The sequence below is a fragment of the Mirounga angustirostris genome, unplaced genomic scaffold (genome assembly GCF_029215605.1).
Source record: "Mirounga angustirostris isolate CCGP_5_RB_7025 unplaced genomic scaffold, mMirAng1.0.hap1 SCAF_15, whole genome shotgun sequence".
In the NCBI taxonomy this organism is placed as follows: domain Eukaryota; kingdom Metazoa; phylum Chordata; class Mammalia; order Carnivora; family Phocidae; genus Mirounga; species Mirounga angustirostris.
In genome coordinates this window covers 1,061,999-1,089,565 of record NW_026991723.1, presented here as the reverse complement: position 1 = coordinate 1,089,565, position 27,567 = coordinate 1,061,999, and the positions used below count along the sequence as shown (strand labels likewise).

At 44.2% G+C, this 27,567-nt stretch overlaps 1 protein-coding gene across 1 annotated transcript in view; it reads right to left on the bottom strand.

Annotated features, from left to right (window-relative positions):
- Nucleotides 1-11,565: 11,565 nt before the first annotated feature.
- WNK2 (WNK lysine deficient protein kinase 2) overlaps nt 11,566-27,567 on the bottom strand; it is a 128,199-nt gene continuing 112,197 nt past the window's right edge. Inside the window, exons 29-31 of the mRNA XM_064579853.1 lie at nt 14,293-14,398; nt 12,597-12,713; nt 11,566-11,704 (exon numbers count right to left, since the gene is read on the bottom strand). Coding sequence (XP_064435923.1) covers nt 12,616-12,713; nt 14,293-14,398 — 204 coding nt within the window. The 3' untranslated portion in view covers nt 11,566-11,704; nt 12,597-12,615. The remainder of the gene's footprint in view (nt 11,705-12,596; nt 12,714-14,292; nt 14,399-27,567) is intronic.

The following is a 27,567-nucleotide window of genomic DNA, read 5'->3' as shown; positions in this document are numbered from 1 at the left end:
CTGTGGTCCATTTTGACTTGATTTTTGTATTTGGTCAAGTATGGATCAAAGTTTTATTTTTTTGCACATGGGTATCCAACTAATCCAGTACCATTTATTGAAAAATTTATCCTTTCTTCATTGAATTGCCTTTGTGATTTATGTCATACATATGTAGGTCTGTTTCTGAATTCCTTACTTTGCTCCATTGATTTACTAACCTGTCTTGATGCCATTAGCATTCTAGATTCATGATATGTTTTCAAATCCGGTAGTGTTAATCCTCCAACTTTGCTCTACTTCAAAGTTGCTTTGGCTGTTCTAGGTCCTTTGCATTCCTACATGAATTTTAGAATCAGCTTCTTAATTTCTACATAAAAGCCTGCTGGAGTTTGGTTGGGATTGCATTGAATCTGTAGATCAATTTGGAAAGAATTAGCATTTTAACAACATTGAGTTTTCCAACCATGAACTCAGCATGTCTCTCATTTGTTAGAGTTTTTTTGTTGTGGTTGTTTCTTTCAACTTAATATTAGTTATATAGGGCTTTCACATCTTTTGTCAGATTTATCCCAAAATATTTCAGTTTTCTGTGTTATTATAACTGCTAATATAATATTGATTAATATTTGAAAGTTGAACCATCCATGAATTACTGGGACAAATCCTACTTAGTCATAAAGTATTATCCTTTTCATATAGTGCTGCATTCAGTTTGCTAATATTTTCTTTAGTTTTTTTATGTCTTTGTTCATGAGGGATATTGGCTCTAGGTTTTGTGCAGTTTTAATATGCCTTTGTCATAGAATGAGAGCAGCAGAATTATTGGGAAGAATTTGTGTAGAAATAGCATTATTTTTTCCTTAAATATCTAGAGGAGTTCCCCAGTGATGCCATCTGTGCCCGGAATTGTTGTTTATTGTTTTTTGTTTACTGGAAGGTTTTTAACCACAAAGTAAATTTATTTCACAGATATAGGACTATTCAGGTTATCTGTTTTTTCTTATGTAAGCTTTGGTGATATGTGTCTTTCAAGTAATTTGTCCATTTCATCTAAATTGTCAAATTTATTGGTATAAAGGTATTTATAATCGTCTTTTATAATGCTTTTAATATATATAACTAGTCTTGATGTCACCTTTCATTTGTGATAGTGGTAATTTGTGTCTTTTTTCCTGATCAGACTAGCTAGTAGTTTTTCAGTGTTAGAGTTTCTCACATATCAGGCTTTAGTTATATTGATATTCTTTATTATTTTCCTGTTTTCTCTTTTATTGATTTTTATTACAGTCTTGTGCTTACTTTGGATTTAATTTCTTCTTTTGTTAGTTACTTAAGGTAGAAGATGAATCACTTGATCTTCCTTTTTTTTTTCTAATATAGGCTTAGTGCTATCAGTTTCATCCTAAGTCCTTCTTCAGCAGTATCACACCATTTTTTTTATGTTGTTTTCATTTTCATGAAGTATAATTTTTTTTCTGACTTTCCCTCTTATTTCTTCTTCTGTCCATGGGTTATTTGGAAGTATATTATCTCATTTCCAAATATATGGGTATTTTCCAGAGATCTGTTCTTGATTTCTTTTCTCTCTCTCTCTCTCTTTTTTTTTTTTTAATTTTTAAAAATTTATTTGTCAGAGAGAGAGAGCACAAGCAGGGGGAGTGGCAGGCAGAGGGAGAAGCAGGCTCCCCGCTGAGCAGGGAGCCCGATATGGGACTCGATCCCAGGACTCCAGGATCATGACCTGAGCTGAAGGCAGTCGCTTAACTGACTGAGCCACCCAGGCGTCCCTCTCTCTCTTTTTTCCTTTTTTAAGATTTTATTTATTTATTTGACAGAGAGAGACACAACGAGAGAGGGAATACAAGCAGGGGGAGTGGGAGAGGGAGAAGCAGGCTTCCCGCTGAGCAGGGAGCCCAATGCGGGGCTCGATCCCAGGACCTGGAATCATGACCTGAGCCGAAGGCAGATGCTTAACGACTGAGTCACCCAGGCGCCCCCTGTTCTTGATTTCTAATTTAATTCAGTTGTGGTCAGAGAACATCATTTGTATGACTTGAATACTTTAGAATTTATTGTCACTTATTTTTATTGCATAGCATATGGCCTGTCTTCATAACATAGATCGTGTACACATTAAAAACTGTGTGTTCTGCTGTGGGTGGAGTGTTTTAGAAATGTCAGTCAGACCAAGCTGGTTGAGAAGGGTGTTCATGTGTTCTATGTTCTTACTGGTTATTATGGTCACTCCACAGAAGCAGGAGGCACCTCCACCCAAAATTTGGTTCAGATGTTGAGGCGGATGATGCATACGTGCGCATGTGCGCACACACACACATATACACACACACACAAACACACACTGTACCCATTAGGAGAGGATGAAAAGGTTTGTTACTCACAGAATGAGGCTTTCAGGTCCAAAATGGATTGAGAGAGCATCGAAGGAGGACTAGATTAGGGTCTTTTTTTTTTTTTAATTCAAGTATAGTTAACTTATAGTGTTATTATTTTCAGGGGTACAGTATAGTGATTCAACAATTAATGATAAGTATACTCTTTATCGCCTTCACCTATTTCACCCATCCCCTCCCCCCAACCACCTCCACTCTGGTAACCATCAGTTCTTCATGGCTAAGAGTCTGTTTTTTGGTTTGTCACTCTTTTTTTCTTTGTTTGTTTTGTTTTTTAAATACCATTTAGTGAAATCATATGGTATCTGTCTTTCTCTGACTTATTTCACTTAGCATTATACCCTTTAGATCCATACATGTTGTTGCATAAGGCAAGATTTCATTCTTTTTTAGGCTGAGTAATATTCCATTGTATGTATATACCACATCTTCTTTATTTATCAATCTATCTATGGACATTTGGGATGTTTTCACAATTTGCCTACTGTAAATAATGCTCTGGTAAACACAGGGGTGCATGTATGTTTTTGAATTAGTATTTTCATATTCTTTGGGTAAATACCCAGTAGTAAATACCCCTACTGGGTCATAGGGCAATTCTACTTGCAGTTTTTTGAGGAACCTCCATCCTGTTTTCCACAGTGGCTGCACCAGTTTGTATTTCCACCAGCAGTGCACAAGGGTTACTTTTTTCCTACATCCTCGCCAATTCTTGTTTCTTGTGTTTTTTTATTTTAGCCATTCGGATATGCATGAGGTGGTATCTCATTGTGGTTTTGATTTGAATTTCCCTGACAATTAGTGACATTAAACATCTTTTCATGTGTCTGTTGGCCACCTGTATGTCTTCTCTGGAAAAACGTTCATACCTTCTGCCTATTTTCAATTGGATTATTTGCTTTCTGGATTATTTGCTTTATTTTTATTTCATGCTGAGTTTTATAAGTTCTTTGTATATTTTGGATACTAACCCTTTATTGGATATGTCATTTGCAAACATTTTCTCTGATTCTGGTAGGTTGTCTTTTAGTTTTGTTGGTTGTTTCCTTTGCTGTGAGGAAGCTTTCTGTTTTGATGTAGTCCCAATAGTTTACTTTTGCTTCTGTTTCCCTTGCCTCAGGAAACATATCTAGAAAAATGTTGCTATGGCAAATGTCAGAGGTATTACTACCTATGTTCTCTTCTAGGATTTTTCTGGTTTCAGGTCTCACATTTAGGCCTTTCATCCATTTTCAGTTATTCTTGTGTAATGTGTGAGAAAGTGGTCCAGCTTCATTCTTTTGCATGTAGCTGTCCCAGCACTATTGCATGTGTGTTTTCACAACACCATTTGTTGAGGAGACTGTCTTTTTCTCATTGCATGTTCTTGCCTCCTTTGTCGAAGATTAATTGACCATATAATTGTGGGTTTATTTCTGGGTTTCTCTTCTGTACCACTGATCAGTGTTTCCGTTTCTCTGCCAGTACCATACTGTTTGATTACTATAGCTTTGTAGTACAACTTGAAGTCTAGATTTGTGATACTGCCAGTTCTTTTTCAAGATTCCTTTGGCTATTTGGGGTCTTTTGTGGTTCCATACAAATATTATGATTATTTGCTCTAATTCTGTGAAAAATGCTATTGGTGTTTTGATAGGGATTGCATTAAATCTGTAGATTGCTTGGGGTAGTATAGACATTTTAACATTATTTGTTCTTTCAACCCATGAGCATGGAACACCTTTCCATTTGTTTGTGTTATCTTCAGTTTCTTTTATCAATGTTTCATAGTTCTCAGAGTATAGGTCTTTCACCTCCATGGTTTAGTTTATTCTTAGGTGTTTTATTCTTTTTGGTGCAATTGCAAGTGGGGCTGTTTTCTTAATTTCTCTTTATGCTACTATGTTATTATTGTGTAGAAATGCAACGGATTTCTGTAGATTGATTTTGTATCCTGGGACTTAACTGGTTTATCAGTTCTAGTAGGTTGTGTGTCTGTGTGTGTGTTTTGGTGGAGTCTTTAGGGTTTTCTGTATGTAGTATCATGTCGTCTTCGTCCTTACCAATTTAGATGCCCTTTATTTCTTTTTCTTCTCTGACTGCTCTGGCTAGTACTATGTTGAATAAAAGTGGTGAGAGTGAACATCCTTGTCTTGTTCCTGATCTCAGGGAAGAGCTTTCAGTTTTTCCCCATTGAACATGATGTTTGCTGTGGATTTTTCATATATGGCCTTTATCATCTCCAGGTATGTTAGCTCTGAACCCACTTTGTCAAGAGTTTTTTTCATGAATGGGTGTTGAATTTTGTCAAATGCCTTTTCTGTATCTTTTGAGATGATCATATGGTTTTTATGCGTTCTCTTGTTGACGTGATGTATCACGTGATTTCCAAATACTGAACCACCCTTGCAACCCCAGGAATAAATCCCATCTGATTGTGGTGAATACTTTTTTTAATGTATTCTTGGATTTGGTGTGCTGAGGATCTTTGCATCTATGCTAATAAGAGATATTGTCCTGTAGTTCTCTTTCTTTGTGGTGTCATTACCTGGTTTTGGTATCAAGGTAATGCTGGCTTCATAGAATGACTTTGGAAGTTTCCCTTCGTCTTTTATTATTATTATTATTATTATTATTATTATTATTATTATTATTATTATTATTGTTGTTATTTTGAATAGTTTGAGAAGAATCGGTATTAACTCTTCTTTAAATGTTTGGTAAAATTCACCTGTGAAGCCATCTGGTCCTGAACTTTCATTTGTTGGGAGTGTTTTGATTATTGATGTGATTTCATTGTTGGTGATCAGTCTGTTCAGATTTCCTATTTTTTCCTGATTTGGTTTTGGGAGATTAACTTATTTTTCCAGGAATTTATCCATCTCTTTTAGGTTGTCCAGTTTGTTGGCATGTAATTTTGCATAATACTCTCTTCTCTGATCCTTTGTATTTCCGCGGTGTTGGTTGTTACTGCTCCTCTCTCTCAGTTCTGACTTTGAGTCCTCCTTCTCTCTGTCTCTCGATGAGTCCAGTGAAAGTTTTATCGATTTGTTGATCTTTTCAAGGAACAAGCTCCTGGTTTTAATGATCTGTTCTATTGTTTTTTTAGTTTTTATTTCATTTATTTCTGCTCGAATCTTTATTATTTCCTTCCTTCTAATGGTTTGGAGTTTTGTTTATTCTCCTTTTTCTAGCTCCTTTAGGTGGAAGGTTAGGTTATTTGAGATTTTTCTTGCTTCCTGCGGTAGGCCTGTAGTGCTCTAAACTTCCCTCTTCCAACAGCTTTTGCTGCATCCCAGTGATCTGGACCATTGTGTTTTCATTTTCATTGGTCTCCATGTACTTTTTAATTTCCTCTTTGATTTCTTGGTTGACCCATTCAGTCATTGTTTAGTAGCGTGTTATTTAGTCTCTACATATTTGTGTTCTTTCCAGATTTTTTATTTCTGGTTGATTTCTACTTTCATACTGTTGTAGTCAAAAAAGATTCATGGCATGACTTCAGTCTTCTTTAATTGTTGAGACTTGTCTTGTGGCCTAATATATGGTCTATTCTGGAGGGTGCTCTGCGTGCACTTGAAATGGAGTTTTGTTTATTCTTTTTTTTTTTTTTTTTAAAGATTTTATTTATTTGAGAGAGAATGAGAGACAGAGAGCATGAGAGGGAGGAGGGTCAGAGGGAGAAGCAGACTCCCTGCCGAGCAGGGAGCCCGATGCGGGACTCGATCCCAGGACTCCAGGATCATGACCTGAGCCGAAGGCAGTCGCTTAACCAACTGAGCCACCCAGGCGCCCTTGTTTATTCTTCTTTTTCTAGCTCCTTTAGGTGGAAGGTTAGGTTATTTGAGATTTTTCTTGCTTCCTGCGGTAGGCCTGTAGTGCTCTAAACTTCCCTCTTCCAACAGCTTTTGCTGCATCCCAGTGATCTGGACCATTGTGTTTTCATTTTCATTGGTCTCCATGTACTTTTTAATTTCCTCTTTGATTTCTTGGTTGACCCATTCAGTCATTGTTTAGTAGCGTGTTATTTAGTCTCTACATATTTGTGTTCTTTCCAGATTTTTTACCTCTGGTTGATTTCTACTTTCATACTGTTGTAGTCAAAAAAGATTCATGGCATGACTTCAGTCTTCTTTAATTGTTGAGACTTGTCTTGTGGCCTAATATATGGTCTATTCTGGAGGGTGCTCTGCGTGCACTTGAAAAGAATGTGGATGCTGCTGTTTGGGGGTGGATTGTTCTGAATAGATCTGTTGGATCCATCTGGTCCAGTCTGTCATTCAGAGCCACTGATTCCTTGTTGATTTTCTGTGTGGATGATCTTTCCATTGATGTTAGTAGGGTGCTAAAGTCCAGTCAGACCAGATGTCTGCTCCGGGTCCAGGGCTGGGGCCGTAGCTGGACTGCTGTGTGTGGTTATTGTCCCCTCTCCCTGGGCAGGAGTCACTCTGGAGTGATGTCGGCCCCTGTCAGCGCTGCTTGCACACTGCCAGGCTTGTGGTGCTGCTTTGGATGGGTTCTGGCCAGGTGTGTACTGGAGGGGCAGGTCCGCAGGAGAATGCAGGGATAGTGCACATGGTGCCCTCTGGCTCTGCCAGAGCTGATCTCACTAATTTTTTAATTTCCAGGTGTTAAGCCCCATGGATTGTAAGAACTCATGAAGTTACTCTCCTCTGGTTTTCTAAGCCAGTGTTATGGGGATTCATCTTCCTCTTGTGGGTCCCCCAAGCCTGGGGTGCCTGCTGTAGGATCTGCTCCTCTCCCCTCCGAAGGCATCCCTCCATCCTGTGGACAGTTCCGTGGGTCCTTCTGACTCCCGACCACATCTCTGCCCTTCCTACCCCCTTCATTGTGGCCTCTTCTCTGCATTTAGCTATGATGGTCTTCAGGTAATTTTCATGGTTATTTACACTCAACGTGGGTGTTATCTAGGTGTATCCTGGCATGAGGTGAACCCAGGATCCTCTTGCTGTGTCATCTTCCTTGGAAGTCTGGCTTGGGATTTTGACGGTGGTTAGGGGGTAGGGCCGGAATGAGGGCTTCCACTACTGGTGCGAATTTCCCATGGTGCCAAGGGAGGGAGCACCTGCGCTTCTCATCTGCTGTCCAGATATGCCCAGAAGGGGAAGAGGGAGGATAGGGCTTAGAAGTTGTCAGCAGTCATATGTCAAATGGGGTCAGACTTTATTATGGTGGTTTTTTATTCTATCAGTTGAGAGAGGGACATTGAAATATCAGACTGTGATTGGGGATTTGTCCATTTCTCCTTGCAGTTGTGTTTTCCTCATATATTTTGAAACTCTGTTATTGGGAGCAAAACATTTTGAATTGTGTGTTTTCTTGATGAGTTGACCCCTTTTTATTATGAAATGATCATCTTTGTCTTCATAATAAGCTTTGCTCTGAAATTTGCATTGTTGGATATTAATAGTCACTCCATTGATTGATGTTAAGATGGTATATTTTGGTCAATCCTTTTACCTTAGCTATGTGCCTTTATTTATAAATAAGTTTGTTGTGTACAACATGTAGTTGTTTTTTAAAATCCGATCTGACAGTTTCTTTTTATTAAAGTGATCAGACCATTTACATACCATTATAAAATGTGTCTGTAGATATAGTTAGGCATCTCATCTTGTAATTTGATTGATCTTTAACTCATCTGTTCTTTGTTCCCCTTTCCCTCTCTTCTGTGGTTCTGTGTGTTTGAGTTCTAAACCAAGAGCTTTGTGGTCCTCAGTGTTGGTGTGCTGACCAGCCCTACACAGCTGGCCTTGTGTGTTCACCACTGACCACTGTCCTCCTGTTCATGATGATGATGCTTTAGGATCGGGGAGGGATGCTCAGCCGCATCTCCCCATGGCTCATGTGGGGCCCAGCAAAGGGAGCAGTGGATCATTCCTTTCAGTTTTCTGCCAGAATTAGGTCTTGACCCCCACTCTTCCTCCTGTGCGTGTGTGCGTGTACATGTGCACCAAGTTGGTATTTACTTAGTTTTAAAATACGTGTGTGCGGGCGCCTAGGTGGCTCAGATGGTTAAGCGTCTGCCTTCAGCTCAGGTCATGATCCCAGGGTCCTGGGATCGAGTCCCGCGTCGGGCTCTCTGCTCCTTGGGAGCCTGCTTCTCCCTCTGCCTCTCTCTCTGTCTCTCATGAATAAATAAAATCTTTAAAAAAATAAAATACGTGTGTGCAAGTAGAGACAAGTATACAGTTTACATTGTACACATGGATTGTATATCAAAACAATTTAATTAGGCATGTGTCCCCAGCTGAATGTGTATGTTTCCAATATTCATATGTTGATGGCTGCATTAGGGATAGGGCCTTTATGGAGGTAATTAAGGTCCAGTGCAGCCTTTTGGGTGGGGCCCTGATCTGAGAGGATTAATGCCCTTATTAGAAGGAGAGAGTAGAGCTTATGCACTCTTCCACATGCACAGAGAGGCCAGGTGACCACAGGGTAAGAGGGCAGACACATACACACCAGAGAAGAGGACTCAGGAGAAACCAGCCCTGCCCATACCTGATCTTAGACTCCAGACTCCAGAACTGGGGGAAATGTATGTAAGTTGTTTAAGCTGCCCCATCTGGCATTCTGGGATGGCAGCCTGAGACACATTGTTTCCCCCCCCAAAATAAGTCAAGGTTTGACTCCCAGGCTAGACTACAGAATTGTTTAGGACTTAGAAACGTAGAGCTAGAATGGCATAGCCGGGGTGCTTGGAACCCTGGGGGATGCTTTCTTTTGTTTTACTGGGTTTTCCCAGGTCATAGAGAACCAACCAGCCCTTTAATAAGATGCACGTTTCAGAACTTAAGCTCTTCAAGCCAGAGCAGATGCACACAGACCACGGGAGGCACTGCAGGAGAGTGGGCTGGGGGCGCTCTCTAGGGCAGAATGAGAACTGGAAGCAGAGTCTGCAGCTCAGCGCCCGGCCCCGTGGGAAGAGCTCGGGTGAACCTGGACAATGGTGCCATCCCTGTCCTGGGAGAGCCTGGGCTGGGCCCGGTGGCTCTGGGATGGCACCAGGTGCGGGGCAGGCGCGTTCCAGTCCAGAAATCCTGTAGGTAGCGACGAGAAGCCACAGCCACAGGCTTCTGTCCAGAGGAGGGTTTGGCTTTCAGCCACAGCTCACCATGCAACCACTGTGCTCACTGAGGACTGTTCTGGGACGCGCTTGAGTTCGCCCTTGAGAGGCTTGAAGCCAAGTGTGACAAGTGAGATACATACATAGGACCCCCTCGTGGGGTCTGGTGAGCGGTTCCCACCAGCCTTGCGACAGAACTCAGTGCAGGGGAGATCCTGAGGGCGTGAGAGGGCCAGAGAGGAGTGCTGGAGCAGCAGGAGGATGAGGGGCCCTTGGGAGGGTGGGCAGCAGTGGGGGGGGGGGTAGAGGTGCCCAGACAGTCATGTCCAAAGTAGGGGCACATCTTAGGGGAGGCCAGCACAGGCAGCACAGGGAATCTTAGACTCTGAGATGGGGGCTGGGGCTTACCCTGGGGGTTCCGGAGACCTGCTGGGTGTGCAGGGCCCCCCTGGGGTGGCAGCTTGCCCATGGCCATCACCAGCCTATCACTCCACCTGTGCTGAGCAACATGGCAATCGAGAGCTGCTTCTAGAGGACAGTCCCCCTTTGCAGGAAGGACCCTAATATTCCCAGAGTGGGAGTAGGGCAGGTACTGCTTCTCGGGGTCCCAGGAAGTAGAGGATGCCGATCAGGAGAAGTGGGTAAGCCCTCACCTGAGCTGTGGTGTGAACAGGTGTTCCATCCCAGTCTCCCTGGCCCAGATCCATCGCCCACGGAAAGGAGTCTGGGTGCTGTCTACTCAGATTCAGAAGGAACTGTTGGGCCCCCTGTCCAGGTGCTGTTGGGACTATGTATGAGCCCCTCTTGGGCCTCCAGCCTTCTGCCCTCATCATATTTACCGTTAGTACTTATACTATTACTTGCTTAAAAGGATGAAAAGGTAAGCTGTGCGTTAGTACCTCCAGGAGAAAACTAGAACAGCCACAGACGGGGACAAAGAGATCACGAGGAAAATATAGGACGTTGTTCCGTCTGGCTGCGCGCTTGCCTGCTCGGGTCCATCACAGAGCAGGGACTGAGGCCCAGACACACGCTAGGGCAGGGTGAGCCCGATGTGAGCAGTGGCACGCAGAACTGGAGAGCGTCGGGGTGGACAGTCCTCACGAATGTCCCCAGACCACACGTGCATGTGCCCTGCAAAGCCCGAGCTGCTCTGCTTTTATCAACTAGTTGGACAGGAGTTGCGTCTCAGGCTGGCATTTTGTCACGTTGAACGCAGATCACCTGTGACAACTGCATGTCCTCTGCGGCGTCCGGGGCTCTGGCGGTGGCACGCCCCAGGTGCTGCTGGCCCTGCCCTCCATTCACCACTGAAGGGAGCGCTGAGTTGCCATCCAAGATGAATGACAACAAAGCTCTAACTTCTCCTCCTGATGAGCGGGACCCCTGAGCTGCGCTCCAGGCTGAGCCCCACCCCCGGGGCCAGGCCACACGGCAGTTCTTCTACCGCATGTCTCTGCGAGGCTGCTTGCAGGCTTCCCACCTTTCTCTTGAGGGCACAGCCCTGCCGGGGCCAGGAGCCCGGCCCTGCCATCCACCACAGCCGCAGGTCTTAGGCGGTGGTGGCTGCCCTGTGCCCGGAGTGTGGGTGTCAAGCTTCAGAGACACACAGCAGGGGAGCCCCACGTCAGCAAAATGAATGGAGCTGTGAGCGCCGAGGCCCAAATGTGGACAGGTGGAGGGCGCTCACCGCAGATGGGCGCTGCTGCTTGGCCTCCCCGCGGCTGGTGCCACCAGAGATCAGGGCTGCCCCGGTGTGATGGGCAGGGTGCCTGAAACCGATCCTCGGCCTTGGCTGCTTCTGAGCATCACCTGGCCGGCCTGTGCCGGCTGCTGTCCCAACCTGAGGACCCTGGGCTAACAAGTGCACTGTCAAGTGCCACGTAATCGCGCAAGTTCCCTACTACACCGGGAAACCCTCGGCCAAGGGTGCCCCCAGACGTTGTCGGCTGCATGGTCCCAGGACACGCTCCAGCACCCCTCACTCGCTTCCTACTGTCTCAGGCCACCAGACAGGACAGAGCTTGAAAAACCAAAGTCCCTTTTCCCCCAAAATACTCTTTATTCTTGCATTACGTTTGTGTTTCCAGTTGTGAATAAAAAATGCTTAGAAAGTGGTTACAAAACAGCGTGAACTGGACACGAGGCGTGGACTCGCCTTCTCCACGTGTGACGACACGGGGCCTGGCGTCGGGGTCGGGCTGGCCTGCCTGGGCTCAGTCGGGCTTCTCACTCTCAGAATCTAGAAAACAAAACCGCCACAGCTCATTACAGGCCCGGCTCGGTCACACAGGCCCTGGAAGGTGGAACAGCGTTGCCAGCACAGTCCGATTCGTGGGGAGCCGGTGGTGCGTGGCCCCCACACTGTGCAGGCAGACCCCAGGCAGCCTCTGCCATCGGGCCAGCTTCTGCACGGGGCCACTGCCCAGGACCAGGCAGGGCCCCCCGGCACCCGCACGTTTGCAGCAGCTGCCCTGAGGTGGCTCAGCTCTGCCCAGGGCCAGCGCTTAGATGAGGCACCAGATGGGGCCCTGAGGTCTGCACTGGTTCTGAAAAGGGGTCCCCTCCTTCCAAGAGCATGGGCATAAAGCCTGACGGCCTCTCAGCTGGCTGGGCCGGGAGGCACCACCAACCCCAGCGTGAGTGTGTACAGGGTGTGGGCAGGAGCACAGACCACTGAGCGCGATACCATCGAGGGTGGGTCGGCGGCAGACAGGTAGCAAGTGCCGCTAGGGCCCTCCCCAAACTTGCACCTGCTCCAACCTTCATGTCCTCTGCAAGCCCAGTGCGGATCCAGGAGAAGATACAAAGGAGTTCCCCTCTCCCCAGGTCTGCTAGCCTGGCTTTGTGCAAGTCAGCCAACGTGGACGGGGGTCAGAGGCACCTTTTAGTTGCCCGTGAGAGTCACACCCTCCGTGGGGTAGAGCCCACTGTATGTCTAAATGCAGTTCAAGTCCAGAGTGGCAGGAAGCCGAGCAGACAGGCCCAGGGGCAGCAGAGCTGGGTCCTCAGGTCCCAGGCCACAGCTGGCGAGCACCATGTGCAGAAAATGCGGGGTCCCACCTAACACCCCACTTTCATCCCGAGCCAGCTCAGCATCCACCTGTGGCTCCTGCTGGGGACACAGCACCCACCATTCAATCCATAGGCTCTTCACAGCCACCCCGGCCTCCTGGGCATGGTGTCCACAGTAGGTGAGGAGCTGAGTGTGAGGCTGAGCTCAGGACAGCCTGGGAGCCTGGCTGCTTCAGCTTTTACATGGGCAGAGAGTAAGGAAAAGATGTTGTTCCACACTGTTTTCAAGCAAAAATGTTTATTTTTCTCCTTCATATATACAATCTCTTGGGGATTCTGTGCCACTGACCATACATGTACGAGGCCAGAATCCCAAATCTCACCTCTGGTGCAGCGGGGAGGTGGGGAGAGCAGGAGAAGGTGGCTCCCACGACCCTCAGGAACCAGGTGCGTGGAATTCTCCACCAAGGGACCAAGGGCACATTACAGAGAACAGAAATCTCTTATTACATCATCGTGCCCTGGCAGAAGACTGCCTAATCACCCAGAAAACTCAATTCTAACTGAATTGATGGAATGACACACTAAAAATCATTTAGCCAGTCCTCGTGAGGTCCCACAGAACAGCAGAACTATACAGTTCACAGCTAGGCAGCCAAAGGCAGCTGCCTTCTGAGGGGACGCGGGAAACACCTTGGCCACGAGGAGCAGGGACTGCAGCTCCCATCCGGGAGGAGTCCCACCAAAATCTCCAGGAGAGGGGTTCTCCCAGCCCAGGCAGGGCAACCTGCATGCACACAGGCCTCCGTAGAAATGATGGGAAAGGGAGCATAGCTGGCAGGAGGATCAGCGGAACCCCAGAGCTGCAGGCGCCATGCGGTCTCTGCAGGGTGGGTGGCCTGCCTGTGCCCCACAAGCTTTGGGTCAAGAGGGTGTGTCCGCTCATCTAGCACTTTCCAGCAGGTTCTGCACAGCCGAACACAGCTGCTCACGTTCCTTACTGAGAGACCTGCTGCCAGCAACACGCTGTCCCAGGAAGCACGCATCCCTGGGTGGCTTGCTGGCAGCACCCAGAGCACTGCTGCTGGGGGCGGGGGGTGTCCGTCTGTCTGCTATCAGGGACTGGAGAAGCCCAGGGAGACCTCATGTACAACAGAAATCTAAAGTCAGGCTTTAGCTTCAGATTTATAAACTATTCGTATCTCTGCAACGTAAAATGGGCCAGATATCAATGCACAAGCCAGTTATCAAAACGAAATACAGTTTTTTCAACAAGTGATTTTTCTTTTTTTAACATCTCTTTCCATCAGGGAACAGAAAAGCTGGAATTCAAGGCACTGGACTTCTGCAGGGTGATTACAATGTTCTAACCATCGATTCAAGTACAGGGTGCAAAGGAGGCATGTGTAGACCGTGGAAACCTAAGAGGGAGCAGGGTCTGCACAGTAAAGGAAGCAAGCATTGCTGCCCACACACCGGGCCCCTCGCCAGGCACCCACGGGCAGGCGGGGCAGGACTCAGGCCAAGCCCGCCCGGGCTCCTCCCGACTGGTCAGCTCCACGCGTTCCTGCCGCCAAGTGGTAAGACAGAGCTACGTGATTCGCAGTCTGGGGCCAGGCGCGCTGACCACAGGCGGCCGCGAGAGCGCGGGCAGTGCAGGCGCTCCTGCTGCACCCGAGCCCAGCCCGGGGCCGGGGGTCTGGCTGCCCACCTGCGCTGCCCAGGGCCCCCAGGACCCTGGAGGTGGGAACAGGATTCCGTACTGGCCCAGAGGCCGGGCACAGGGTGGGGCTGGTAGGCCGGAAAGGGCAGTACCTGGCATGGGCAGGGCTGGGGTGGTTCCAGCAATGGCCGCGGTGGCTAGAGGGCTGGGCGCTGGGGTCAGACATGGCGTCCCCACTGCTGCTCGAGGGGCGTTCATCTACGAGACAAGAAGAGGAAGGCACATGTGGCTGCCAACAGCAGGCCTCCCCAGGGATCCCCACAGATGCTCTGTCCTCAGCAGGGAGTAGTCTCAGGACTTGCCACGGAATGCCTTCTAATGGCTGATACCAGAGTGACAGCATGGGGCCAAGAAGCAGCCAGTGCCCTCCCTGTCTCCCCAAAGCCGCAGCCTGGCCACCCCATGGCCCAGCTGTCTGTGGGCCAAAGCGGACCCCGTGGGGCCTGACCCCTGTGGGCACAGTGAGGGACTGTACACCCCACCTCAGGGCTTCCATGGAAGGACCAGAGCCCAGAAGCCCATGGCAGGGCAGGCCCTCCACTCTCCACACCGAAAAGGGAGAAGCAGCACAAGAATGGGAAAGTGAGTGGAGATGGTTGGTGAGACCAACATGACCATGATACAGAAAACTGAGGCCACAGAGATTACAGACCAATAGCCTTCAACGCCTGAAGTACAGGCAGATCTAATAAAGCAACTGTAAAAAGAGCACAGCCAAATGGAGTCAGCCCCAGAAATGCAAGGCCGCGCTCCCCGTGGATATCACTGCCCCTTTCCCCAATTTCACCGCAAGGAACAACCCCGTGTGATGCTCTCCACAATGCAGGGAGAGCAGCTGAGAAGTTCCATGCTCCTTCACAGAGAGGACAGCAGCCAAGGCTGGAGGATGCTTCCTCCATCTGTGAGGGCCTCTGTGGAACCTGCAGCCAAACCTACGCTGCTATGGAATGCCAAATGCACTTCCCCCCATAGCTCACCCTGCTCCTAGTCCCCACTGTGTGGGAAGTCCCAGCCAAGGCAAGAAAAAGAATAGAGCCATAGACTAGAAAAGAAAAAGAAAAGCCATTCTCATTTGCAGGGGACAAGACTGCTTGGAGAAAACCCAAGACTATAAAAACTGATTTCTAGAACAAGCAAATGTAGCAAGATGTCAGGATACAAGATACAGAGTTTATATACTAGCAATGTACAACTGGAAAATGAAATTTAAGAACAACACAATTTACATCCGTATTCCAAAACATCACTTACCTAGGGATACATTTAATAAAAGATGTGTAACACCCACAAAAGTTTGCTGAGAGAAAATTAAAAAGACACAATGAAACAGATGCCATGTTCAGAGAAACACTTAGTATTGCTAATATGTCAGATTTCACGCAGTTGAACAACAGACTCAATACGATCCCAATCAAATTTTGTAGAAAGAGGCTTCCAGGGGCGCCTGGGTGGCTCGGTCAGTTGGGTGTCTGCCTTCGGCTCGGGTCGTGATCCCAGAGTCCTGGGATCGAGTCCCACATCGGGCTCACTGCTCCGTGGGAAGCCTGCTTCTCCCTCTCCCACTCCCCCTGCTTGTGTTCCTGCTCTTGCTGTCTCTCTCTCTGTCAAATAAAATTTTTTTTTTAAAAAAAGAGGCTTCTAAAATGTATATGGAAATACTAAGGATCAAATTTTTTAAAGATTTTATTTATTTGACAGCACGAGAGCGAGCACAAGCATGGGGAGCCACAGAGGCAGAGGGAGAAGCAGGCTCCCCGCTGAGCAGGGAGCCCGATGTGGGACTCGATCCCAGGACCCCGGAATCATGACCTGAGCCGAAGGCAGACGCTTAACTGACTGATCCACCCAGGTGCCTTGAAAAATCAAATTCGTGAAGATTGATGTTGGAGGTTGTGCACTCCTAGACACTACATATACTATAAAGCTGCAGTACTCAAGGGTGTGTAGTACTGTCCTAAGGATGAAAAATTGCTCAGTGTGACAAAAACGTGAGTTCAGAAGTGGACTTGACCAATGTCTGCGCGATTCAGTGTGGAAAGGAAGGTGCTGTAACAACCAGATCTGCATACAGGGGGGAAAAAAGTTGACCCCTACATCAAACCATACAGGTAATCTGAAGTGGCTTGCAGGCCTCACAGCAGTTAAAACAATGAAACTTCTAGAAAAAAAAACCCACAGGAACGTAATAGAATATCTGGATTTGAAAGAGGCAAAGATCCCTAATATAGAACAAAAAAATTAAAAGATAGGATAAACTGGACCTCAACAATATTAAAACATCTGCCATTTCACATTCACCATTAAAAAAATGAAAGACAAGCCACAGACCGATAGAATGTATCCATGATGTGTAAATATGTGAAAGAATACATAATGAATTCCCACAAATCAATAATCAAGAGATAATTCAACTTTTAAAAGGTAAAGGACCCTGACCAGTCTCTTTATAAAAGCTGGCCAGTAAGAATGTGAAAAGGTGCTCAAAGACAAATGAAAACGATATAAGACCAATTTCTAGGCCTCCGTTTTACAGGTAAATTTTCAAGTGAAACATCCCATACAACTTAAAAAGGTAAAAGACAAGGCAATATAAAGGAACACTAGGTGAAACAAACTGTAAAATACTATATGAAGGAAAGACAAGGGGCGCCTGGGTGGCTCAGTCGCTGAGCGTCTGCCTTTGGCTCGGGTCATGATCCCAGGGTCCTGGGATCGAGCCCCACATCAGGCTCCCTGCTCTGCAGGAAGCCTGCTTCTCCCTCTCCCACTCCCCCTGCTTGTGTTCCCTCTGTCACTGTGTCTCTCTCCATCAAATAAACAAATAAAATCTTTAAAAAAAACAAAAAAAAACCCCCACAAGATTGAGAATTTTGGCAGAAAGCTGGGAACTTATAAAAAAGGATACAGCAGACTTCTGGGGAAGATGGTGGAGTAGGAGGATCCAAAGCTCCCCTCATCCCAGGATCCACCTAGATAACACCCACCTCAGTGTAAATAACCCAGGAAGTGACCTGAAGACTGGCCGAGCAGACTCTCCACAGCAAAATGCAGAGAAGAGAGCACATCAAAGCAGGAAGGGTGGAGATGCAGTTGGGATCCAAACAGACTCAGGTCTGTCTGCAGGAGGGAGGGACGCCTCAGGAACAGAGAACTGGCGTGAAAATGAGGGGGGCAGAATTACACCCAGTACAACCAGAGGGCATAACACCTGAAACTTCAAAAATCAGCCATCCCAGTTCTGGGAGAGCCTGGAGGTGAGAGGAAATGGATTCTTGGCCTTAACGAGGCAGCACAACAAATGGCCAGGCTGAGATAGCATAGAAGCAATGGTCTGAAAAATGCTGGGTTCTACAAGAACACTGACTTACTAATCTCAGAGCAAGTGCTGGAGGAGCAGGGACGTTTGGAAGACTTTTCCAAGAACAAAAGACCTCGTGGGTGCTATTTCCCTCCCTAGATACATGGACACCTCTGGGAACCAGGGCAGCAGGAACACTCTCCCCCTATCCTGCCAACAGCATGCCCCAGCCTGCACTCTGCTGCAGATGCCCACCTCCAACCTGGCCAGCTTCTGCATGAGTTTTGAGCACCTCTGATCCCCTCCTGTAGCTGACCTGCACAAAACTTGCTAACACTGCACGCCCCGCCCCTGAGTTCTCCTGCAGACCTGCCCCTCCAGTACACACCTGGCCAGAACCCATCCAAAGCAGCACCACAAGCCTGGCAGTGTGCAAGCAGCGCTGACAGGGGCCGACATCACTCCAGAGTGACTCCTGCCCAGGGAGAGGGGACAATAACCACACACAGCAGTCCAGCTACGGCCCCAGCCCTGGACCCGGAGCAGACATCTGGTCTGACTGGACTTTAGCACCCTACTAACATCAATGGAAAGATCATCCACACAGAAAATCAACAAGGAATCAGTGGCTCTGAATGACAGACTGGACCAGATGGATCCAACAGATCTATTCAGAACAATCCACCCCCAAACAGCAGCATCCACATTCTTTTCAAGTGCACGCAGAGCACCCTCCAGAATAGACCATATATTAGGCCACAAGACAAGTCTCAACAATTAAAGAAGACTGAAGTCATGCCATAAATCTTTTTTGACTACAACAGTATGAAAGCGGAAATCAACCAGAAATAAAAAATCTGGAAAGAACACAAATATGTAGAGACTAAATAACACGCTACTAAACAATGACTGAATGGGTCAACCAAGAAATCAAAGAGGAAATTAAAAAGTACATGGAGACCAATGAAAATGAAAACACAACGGTCCAGATCACTGGGATGCAGCAAAAGCTGTTGGAAGAGGGAAGTTTAGAGCTCTACAGGCCTACCGCAGGAAGCAAGAAAAATCTCAAATAACCTAACCTTCCACCTAAAGGAGCTAGAAAAAGAAGAATAAACAAAACTCCAAACCACCAGAAGGAAGGAAATAATAAAGATTCGAGCAGAAATAAATGAAATAAAAACTAAAAAAACAATAGAACAGATCATTAAAACCAGGAGCTTGTTCCTTGAAAAGATCAACAAATCGATAAAACTTTCACTGGACTCATCGAGAGACAGAGAGGAGGAGGACTCAAAGTCAGAACTGAGAGAGAGGAGCAGTAACAACCAACACCGTGGAAATACAAAGGATCAGAGAAGAGAGTATTATGCAAAATTACATGCCAACAAACTGGACAACCTAGAAGAGATGGATAAATTCCTGGAAAAGTAAGTTAATCTCCCAAAACCGAATCAGGAAAAAATAGGAAATCTGAACAGACTGATCACCAACAATGAAATCACATCAATAATCAAAACACTCCCAACAAACGAAAGTTCAGGACCAGATGGCTTCACAGGTGAATTTTACCAAACATTTAAAGAAGAGTTAATACCGATTCTTCTCAAACTATTCAAAATAATAATAATAATAATAATAATAATAATATTATTATTATTATTATTATTATTATAATAAAAGACGAAGGGAAACTTCCAAAGTCATTCTATGAAGCCAGCATTACCCTGATACCAAAACCAGGTAACGACACCACAAAGAAAGAGAACTACAGGACAATATCTCTTATTAGCATAGATGCAAAGATCCTCAGCACACCAAATCCAAGAATACATTAAAAAAAGGATTCACCACAATCAGATGGGATTTATTCCTGGGGTTGCAAGGGTGGTTCAGTATTTGGAAATCATGTGATACATCACGTCAACAAGAGAACACATAAAAACCATATGATCATCTCAAAAGATACAGAAAAGGCATTTGACAAAATTCAACACCCATTCATGAAAAAACTCTTGACAAAGTGGGTTTAGAGCTAACATACCTGGAGATGATAAAGGCCATATATGAAAAATCCACAGCAAACATCATGTTCAATGGGGAAAAACTGAAAGCTCTTCCCTGAGATCAGGAACAAGACAAGGATGTTCACTCTCACCACTTTTATTCAACACAGTACTAGCCAGAGCAGTCAGAGAAGAAAAAGAAAAAGAAAGAAATACTTGAAGTACAGAAAGCAGATGTGGATGGGGTGTGGAAAACAAATATAAAATTTTCAACTTAAAAATACAATAACTGGGGGCACCTGGGTGGCTCAGTTTGTTAAGCAGCAGACTTGATTTCAGCTCAGGTCATGATCTCAGGGTTGTGAGATCAAGCCCCCTGTTGGGCTCCATGCTCAGCAGGGAGTCTGCTTGAGATTCTCTTTCTCCCTCTCCTGCCCCTTCCCCACCTCTCTCTCTCAAATATCTTAAAAAAACAAACAAACAAACAATAACTGACATTTAAATCTCAATTGACAGGGTTAATAGCAGTACACAGACTAATTTAGTGAACTAAAAGATCTGAAGGAAATAATCCAGAATAAAGTATCAAGAGAGAAAAGATGAGAAAACATGTAAGAGACCAAGGATAGAGTAAAAGACCTTATATATGGACTGGAGTCTCAGGAGGAAAATAGGGGGAGGAGAGTAGATTAGCAGTATGGGAAGAAATGGCAGAAAAACATCCAAATTTGACCAAGAAATGAAACTGTAGAGTCAAGCAGCCCTATGAATTCTAAGTAGAAAAAAATGTATATTTTTAGGCATCTCATAATACATCTTCTGAAAACAAAACTAATAGAAGCCAGAAGAAAAAGAATTCAAAGTAATAACACACTGGCAGGTCACTTAAAAGAAAAACAAGGGGGGCCAAATAACAAGAGAATGACAATGTCACAGTGCTTAAAGAAAATTGTTGCTAACCTAGAATTCTATATCCATTAAAAGTATCCTTCAAGAGTGATAATGAGGGGTGCCTGGGTGGCTCAGTCGTTAAGTGTCTGTCTTTGGCTCAGGTCATGGTCCCAGGGTCGTGGGATCAAGCCCTGCATTGGGCTCCCTGCTCAGCAGGGAGCCTGCTTCTACCTCTCCCACTTCCCCTGCTTGTGTTTCTTCTCTCGCTGTCCAAAAAAAAAAAGAAAATAGTGACAATGAAATAAAGACATTTTTATGGGGTGCCTGGGTGAACAGTTGGTTGAGCGTCCAACTCTTGGTTTCGGCTCAGGTCACAATCTCAGGGTTGTGAGACTGAGCCTCATGTCAGGCTCTGTGTTCAGTAGGGAGTCTGCTTGAGATTCTGTCCCTCTCCCTCTGCCCCTCCCCCCACTCGTGTATGGGTGCTTGCTCTCTCACATAAATTAATCTTTTTTAAAAGTCACTTTTTAGGCAAAAACTGAGAAATAAGTTACTGGTACACATATGTTGAAGGACATTCTGAAGAAAAAAGCTCCTAGAGGGAAGATTAGAGGCAAGAAGAAATGAAAAAGCACAATTAATAAATATGCAGATACAGATGAATATTAAATGTATAAGAAAGACATTGTGAGACTGAAAGTCGACATAGAATTGAAAACAATAAATGTTAGGAGGGGAGTAAAAGCAATGAAAGTGTTTTATGGTCTTTCCAGTGCCTGGGAAATTGGTAAAAGAAAATTACACTGTGATAATGTAAAGATGTATGCTATAGTATTTAGAATAATCATTAAATGAACAGTAAGAGAAAGTAAAATTTCCAAGCTAATAGTGGGAGGAAGAAAAGAATAAGAAAATATATCTAACAAATTCAAAGAACACAGCAGAGAAAAAGGAACATGGAACAGATAGGACAAATACAAAATATATGGTAAGATAATGGATTTAAGCTAAAATATACACTTGGGCCCTGAGCAACATGGGTTTGAACTGTGCAGGTCTACTTATAAGTGGATTTTTTATAGTGTACTACTGTGTTTTATTTTTTTAATATTTCCTTTTCTCTAGCTTAGTTTACTGGAAGAGTACAATATATAATACAACATAGAAAATATGTGTTCATCAACTGTTATTGGTAAGGCTATCAGTAGCTAAGATTTAGGGGAGTCAAAAGTTATATGTGGGGCGCCTGGGTGGCTCAGTTGGTTAAGTGACTGCCTTCGGCTCAGGTCATGATCCTGGAGTCCCTGGATCGGGTCCCTCATCGGGCTCCCTGCTTGGCAGGGAGTCTGCTTCTCCCTCTGACCCTCCCCACTCTCATATGCTCTCTCTCATTCTCTCTCTCTCAAATAAATAAATAAAATCTTTTAAAAAAAAGTTTTATGTGGATTTTTGACTGGGCAGGGTGTCATCATCCCTAAGTCCTATACTGATCAAGGGTCTGTATATGCAATTACATTAAATGTGAATGGAAAAATTTAAAAACAGAATCAAATAAAACAACCCAAATTATATGCTGTTTACAAGAGATACATCTAAAACAAAGATGTAGAAATATTGAAAGTAAAGGATAGGAAACCATCCCATGTAAATAATAACCCAACAGAAGCTAGTGTAGCTACAGCAATTTCAGACAAACTAGATTTAAAGGCAAAAATCTTAAGAGATACTTAAAGTTCAACTCACAAGGAAGATCTATATCTGAATTTGAATATAACTGATAACATGGCCTCAAAATATAAAAAGGAAAAATCTGAACTACAGTAAGGAAATACACAAGCCCACAACCATAGTGGGGAATTATAAAAATTCCTCTTTCAGCAACAGATGCAATATTCACAAACACAATATCTCAGTACAAACGAGATAAGCAAAATGGAGTAGGCAGCTTTAAACTTCCAAACTTCCACAGAAGCATTGAAAAGAACCAGAAACTATCAAAACTAACTTTTTCAGAACTCTAGAAAGCAGTTAAAGGTTTATAAGAAAAAGGCAAGTTTTTTATTAAAGTTTTTTATTATTATTATTATTATTATTTGAGCGAGAGAGAGAGCATGAGCAGAGGAGAGGCAAAGGGAGAGGGAGAAGCAGGCTTCCCGCTGAGCAGGGAGCCCGATGCGGGACTCCATCCCAGGACCCCGGGATCATGACCTGAGCTGAAGGCAGACGCCTAACGACTGAGCCACCCAGGCGCCCCTTTCTCAACCATTTTTAAGAGCACAGTGTGGTAGTGTTAAGTACATTCACGGTATTGTGTCATCTATCTTCAGAACTCTTCATCTTATAAAGCTGAAACTCTGTCCCCACTAAACACTAACTCCCAGTCCCCTTCCCCAAGCACACAGTGTATAAATAGTGGGGAAAAATACCAAGGGGGAGAGAGATGGAGATGTATAAGATCAAAGTGTTTATATACTATTGAAACAAAGTTGGTATTCAAACTAGGTCATTTTAAGTTTAAGATGTTAACTGTAATCCCTAAGGGAATCAATTAGAAAATAACTAAAAAAATAACCAAGTAAAGAAGGGAACACAAATTATACAATACAAAAGAACAACTAATTTTTTTAAAGGCAATAACTGGAGGAATTGAGAAATGAAAACCTGTAAGACTGAAAACAAATAGTTAAAAGTCAGAATTCCTTCTTTATCCCTACTTTAAATGTAAATGTATTAAACTTCCAATTAATAAGCAGAGATTAGCAGAATGGTTAAAGAAGAATGGTCAATCTATATGCTGCTACCAGAGACTTACTTTAGATACACAAAGGCACAAAGAAGTTGCAAGTAAAAAGATGGAAAAAGAGAGCTGGGGTGGCTATTTTATTACCAGACAAAACTGATTTTAAGTAAAAAAAGGTTATAAGAGACAAAGAATACCATATATTGATAAAAATTGATACATCAAGGTATAACAATTATATATACACCTAAAAATAAAGCCCCAAATTATATGATGCAAATATAGAACCTTGAAAGGAGAAACAAACAGTTCTACACTAACCATTGTAGACTTTAATTTCAGTAAAGGTTAGAACAATGAGACTGATCAATAAGAGAGAACCTGAAAAGTACCATAAGCCAATTAGCCCTAATAAAATTCTACTCAACAAGAACAGAATGCACTTTCTTTTCAAGTGCATATGGAACCTCCCCAGAATAGGCCATATATTCAGCAACAAAACAAGTCTCAATAAATAAAACAAATAATATAAATATAATACAAATCTAAAAAGACTGAAATACTAAAAGTATCTTTTCTAACAAATGAAATTAGAAATCAGTAACAACAAAAGTGCTAGAAAACTGTTATATATACAGACACTAAACATGTACTCAAACAACCGAAGGGTCAAGGAAATAATCACAAGGGAAATTAGAAAATAACTTGAGAGCAAGATGGCGGAGGAGTAGGAGACCTAAATTTCGTCTGGTCCCAGGAATTCAGCTAGGTAGGGATCAAAGCATTCTGAACACCTACGAACTCAACAGGAGATCGAAGAAAAGAAGAGCAGCAACTCTCTGAACAGAAAAGTGACCACTTTCTGGAAGGTAGGACGTACGGAGAAGTGAATCCGAGGTGATATTTGGGAGGATAGATGGCGGGGGAGGGGGCCTGGCAAGTAACAGAGCTGTGGAGCACAAAATCGGAACTTTTAGAAGTCGGCTCCGCTGAGGGACGTCGCTTCAGTGGCTAAGCGGGGGGTGGAACCCTCGTGGGACAGTGTGGTCTCAGGATCCTCCAGGTCACAGAAAGACTGGGGGTGCCTGAGTGCGGCAGGGCTCCCAGGTATTGGAGCGCAGAAGCCAGCTGCAGAGATGGAGCCGAGGAGCGGGCTCTCAGCTCGGGGTTGCCATAAACCATGATCCGCGGCACAGTCGGGCCACTGCTCCTCCAGCAGGGACCCGACAAGCGGCAGATCCAGGGAGACTCACCTTCCTCCCCCGGGGGGGGGAAAGGTGTGGGAGTGCACCGCGGGATCTGCTGGGTTTGGAGACTCCGTACGGGGTCAGGTGCCAGAGATAGAAACGCTCGGTGACAGGCCAGGTGAGCGCAGAGTCAGCCGGAGACTGGGGAGACGGGAGTGACTGACTGCTTTTCTCTTGGGGCTCACTGAGGAGTGGGGCCCCGAGTTCTCAGCTCCTGGGGCGGAGGTTGGGAGGCCGCCATTTTCACTCTCATCCTCCAAAGCTATACGGAAAGCTTGCGGGGAACAAAAGCTCCCGAGAGCAAACCCGAGCAGGTTACTTAGCCCAGACCTGGAAAGGGCGGGGCAATTCCGCCTCCAGCAAAGACATTTGGGAACCATGGCAACAGGCCCTGCCCCCAGAAGATCAGCAAGAACAGCCAGCCAAGACCAAGTTTACTGATCAATGAGAACGGCAGAACTCCAGCGCTAGGGGAATACAGCACATAGAATTCCTGGCTTTTTCTCCATGATTCTTTAGTCTTTCAAAGTTAACTTTTTTTTTTTAATCTTTCTTTTTCGCCTTTTCAACCAACATCTTATCAATCCCTTTTTAAAAAATCTTTTTTATTTTTCATTTTAAGAGTCATATTCTATTCCTTCATAGTAGTTATTTTTGGTATACATATATAAGTTGTTCTCTCTTTAAAATTTTGGGATACAGTTTCTTCTAACAGACCAAAATATATCCTAAATCTCTAGTGTATGGCTTTGTTCTAGTCTCCTGCCTGATCACATTCTCTCCCTTTTTTTTTTAAATCCTCTTCTTTTTTCAACCAACTTCTTATATTACCAATTCCTTTTATAAAATCTTTTATAATTTTCATCTTTACAGTCATAGTCCATCCCTTCATATTTACCCTTATTTTTGTACATATGTAAGTTTTTCTTTAAAATTTTGGGAGGCACTTTCTTCTAATAGACCAAAATACTCCCAAAATCTAGTGTGTGGTACTGATCTATGCACCCGCCTGATCATATTCGATCATATTCTCTTTTTTTCTTTTTCTTTTTTCTTTATTTCCCTTTTCCCCTGGTTTCAGGTCTCTTCTGATTTGTTTAGTGTATATTTTTCTGGGGTCGTTGTTACCCTATTAGCATTTTGTTCTCTCATTCATCTATTCTCCTCTGGACAAAATGACAACATGGAAAAAAAATCACCTCAAAAAGTACAAAAGGGACCTAATTTTCCAGGGACCTAATCAATAAGGACATTAGTAAGATGTCGGAACTAGAGTTCAGAGTGATGATTTTAAAGATACTAGCTAGGCTTGAAAAAAGCATGGACGATATTAGAGGAAACCCTTTCTGGAGAAATAAAAGAACTAAAATCTAACCAAGTTGAAATCAAAACGGCTATTAATGAGGTACGATAAAAAATGGAGGCTCTAACTGCTAGGATAAATGAGGCAGAAGAGAGAATTAGTGATATAGAAGACCAAATGATGGAAAATAAAGAAGCTGAGAAAAAGAGAGATAAAAAACTACTGGATCATGAGGGCAGAATTCAAGAGAGAAGTGATACCATAAGACAAAACAGTATTAGAATAATTGAGATCCCCGAAGAAGAAGAAAGAAGGACGCCTGGGTGGCTCAGATGGTTGAGCATCTGCCTTCGGCTCAGGTCATGATCCCAGGGTCCTGGGATTGAGCCCACATCAGGCTCCTGGCTCAGCAGGGAGCCTGCTTCTCCCTCTCCCTCCCTCCCTGCTCATGGTCTCTCTCTCTCTCTCTCTCACTGTGTCTCTGTGTCTCAAATGAATAAATAAAATCTTAAAAAAAAAAAAAAAAGAAGAAGAAAGAGAGAAGGGCAGAAGGTATACTGGAGCAAATTATAGCAGAGAACTTCCCTAATCTGGGGGAAGGAAACAGGCATCAAAATCCAGGAGGCACAGAGAACCCGCCTCAAAATCAATAAAAATAGGTCAACACCCCAACATCTAATAGTAAAACTTATGAGTCTCAGAGACAAAGAGAAAATCCTGAAAGCAGCTTGGGAGAATAGATCTGTAACCTACAATGGAAGAAACATTAGATTGGCAACAGACCTATCCACAGAGACCTGGCAGGCCAGAAAGGACTGGCATGATATATTCAGAGCACTAAATAAGAAAAATATGCAGCCAGGAATACTATATCCAGCTAGGCTGCTACTGAAAATAGAAGGAGAGATAAAAAGCTTCCAGGACAAACAAAAACTAAACGAATTTGCAAACACGAAACCAGCCCTACAAGAAATATTGAAAGGGGTCCTCTAAGCAAAGAGAGAGCCTAAAAGTAACACAGACCAGAAAGGAACACAGACAATATACAGTAACAGTCACCTTACAGGCAATACAATGGCACTAAATTCATATCTTTCAATAGTTATCCTGAATGTAACGCATAACAATTGGCAATGACAATTTGGCAATCCTTATATCAGACAAATTAGATTTTAAACCAAAGACTATAATAAGAGATGAGGAAGAACACTATATCATACTTAAAGGGTCTATCCAACAAGAAGATCGAACAATTGTAAATATCTATGCCCCTAACATGGGAGCAGCCAATTACATAAGCCAATTAATAACAAAAGCAAAGAAACACATCAACAACAATACAATAATAGTGGGGGACTTTAACACCCCCCTCACTGAAATGGACAGATCATCTAAGCAAAAGATCAACAAGGAAATAGAGACTTTAAATGACACACTGGACCAAATGAACTTCACAGATATATTCAGAACATTCCATCCCAAAGCAACAGAATACACATTCTTCTCTAGTGCCCATGGAACATTCTCCAGAATAGATCACATCCCAGGTCACAAATCAGGTCTCAACCAGTACCAAAAGACTGGGATCATTCCTGTGTATTTTCAGACTACAATGCTTTGAAACTAGAATTCAATCACAAGAGGAAAGTTGGAAAGAACTCAAATACATGGAGGCTAAAGAGCATCCTACTAAAGAAGGAATGGGTCAACCAGGAAATTAAAGAATTTAAAAAATTCATGGAAACCAATGAAAATGAAAATACAACTGTTCAAAATCTTTGGGATGCAGCAAAAGCAGTCCTAAGAGGAAAGTATATAGCAATACAAGCCTTTCTCAAGAAACAAGAAAGGGCTCAAATACATAACCTAACCCTACACCTAA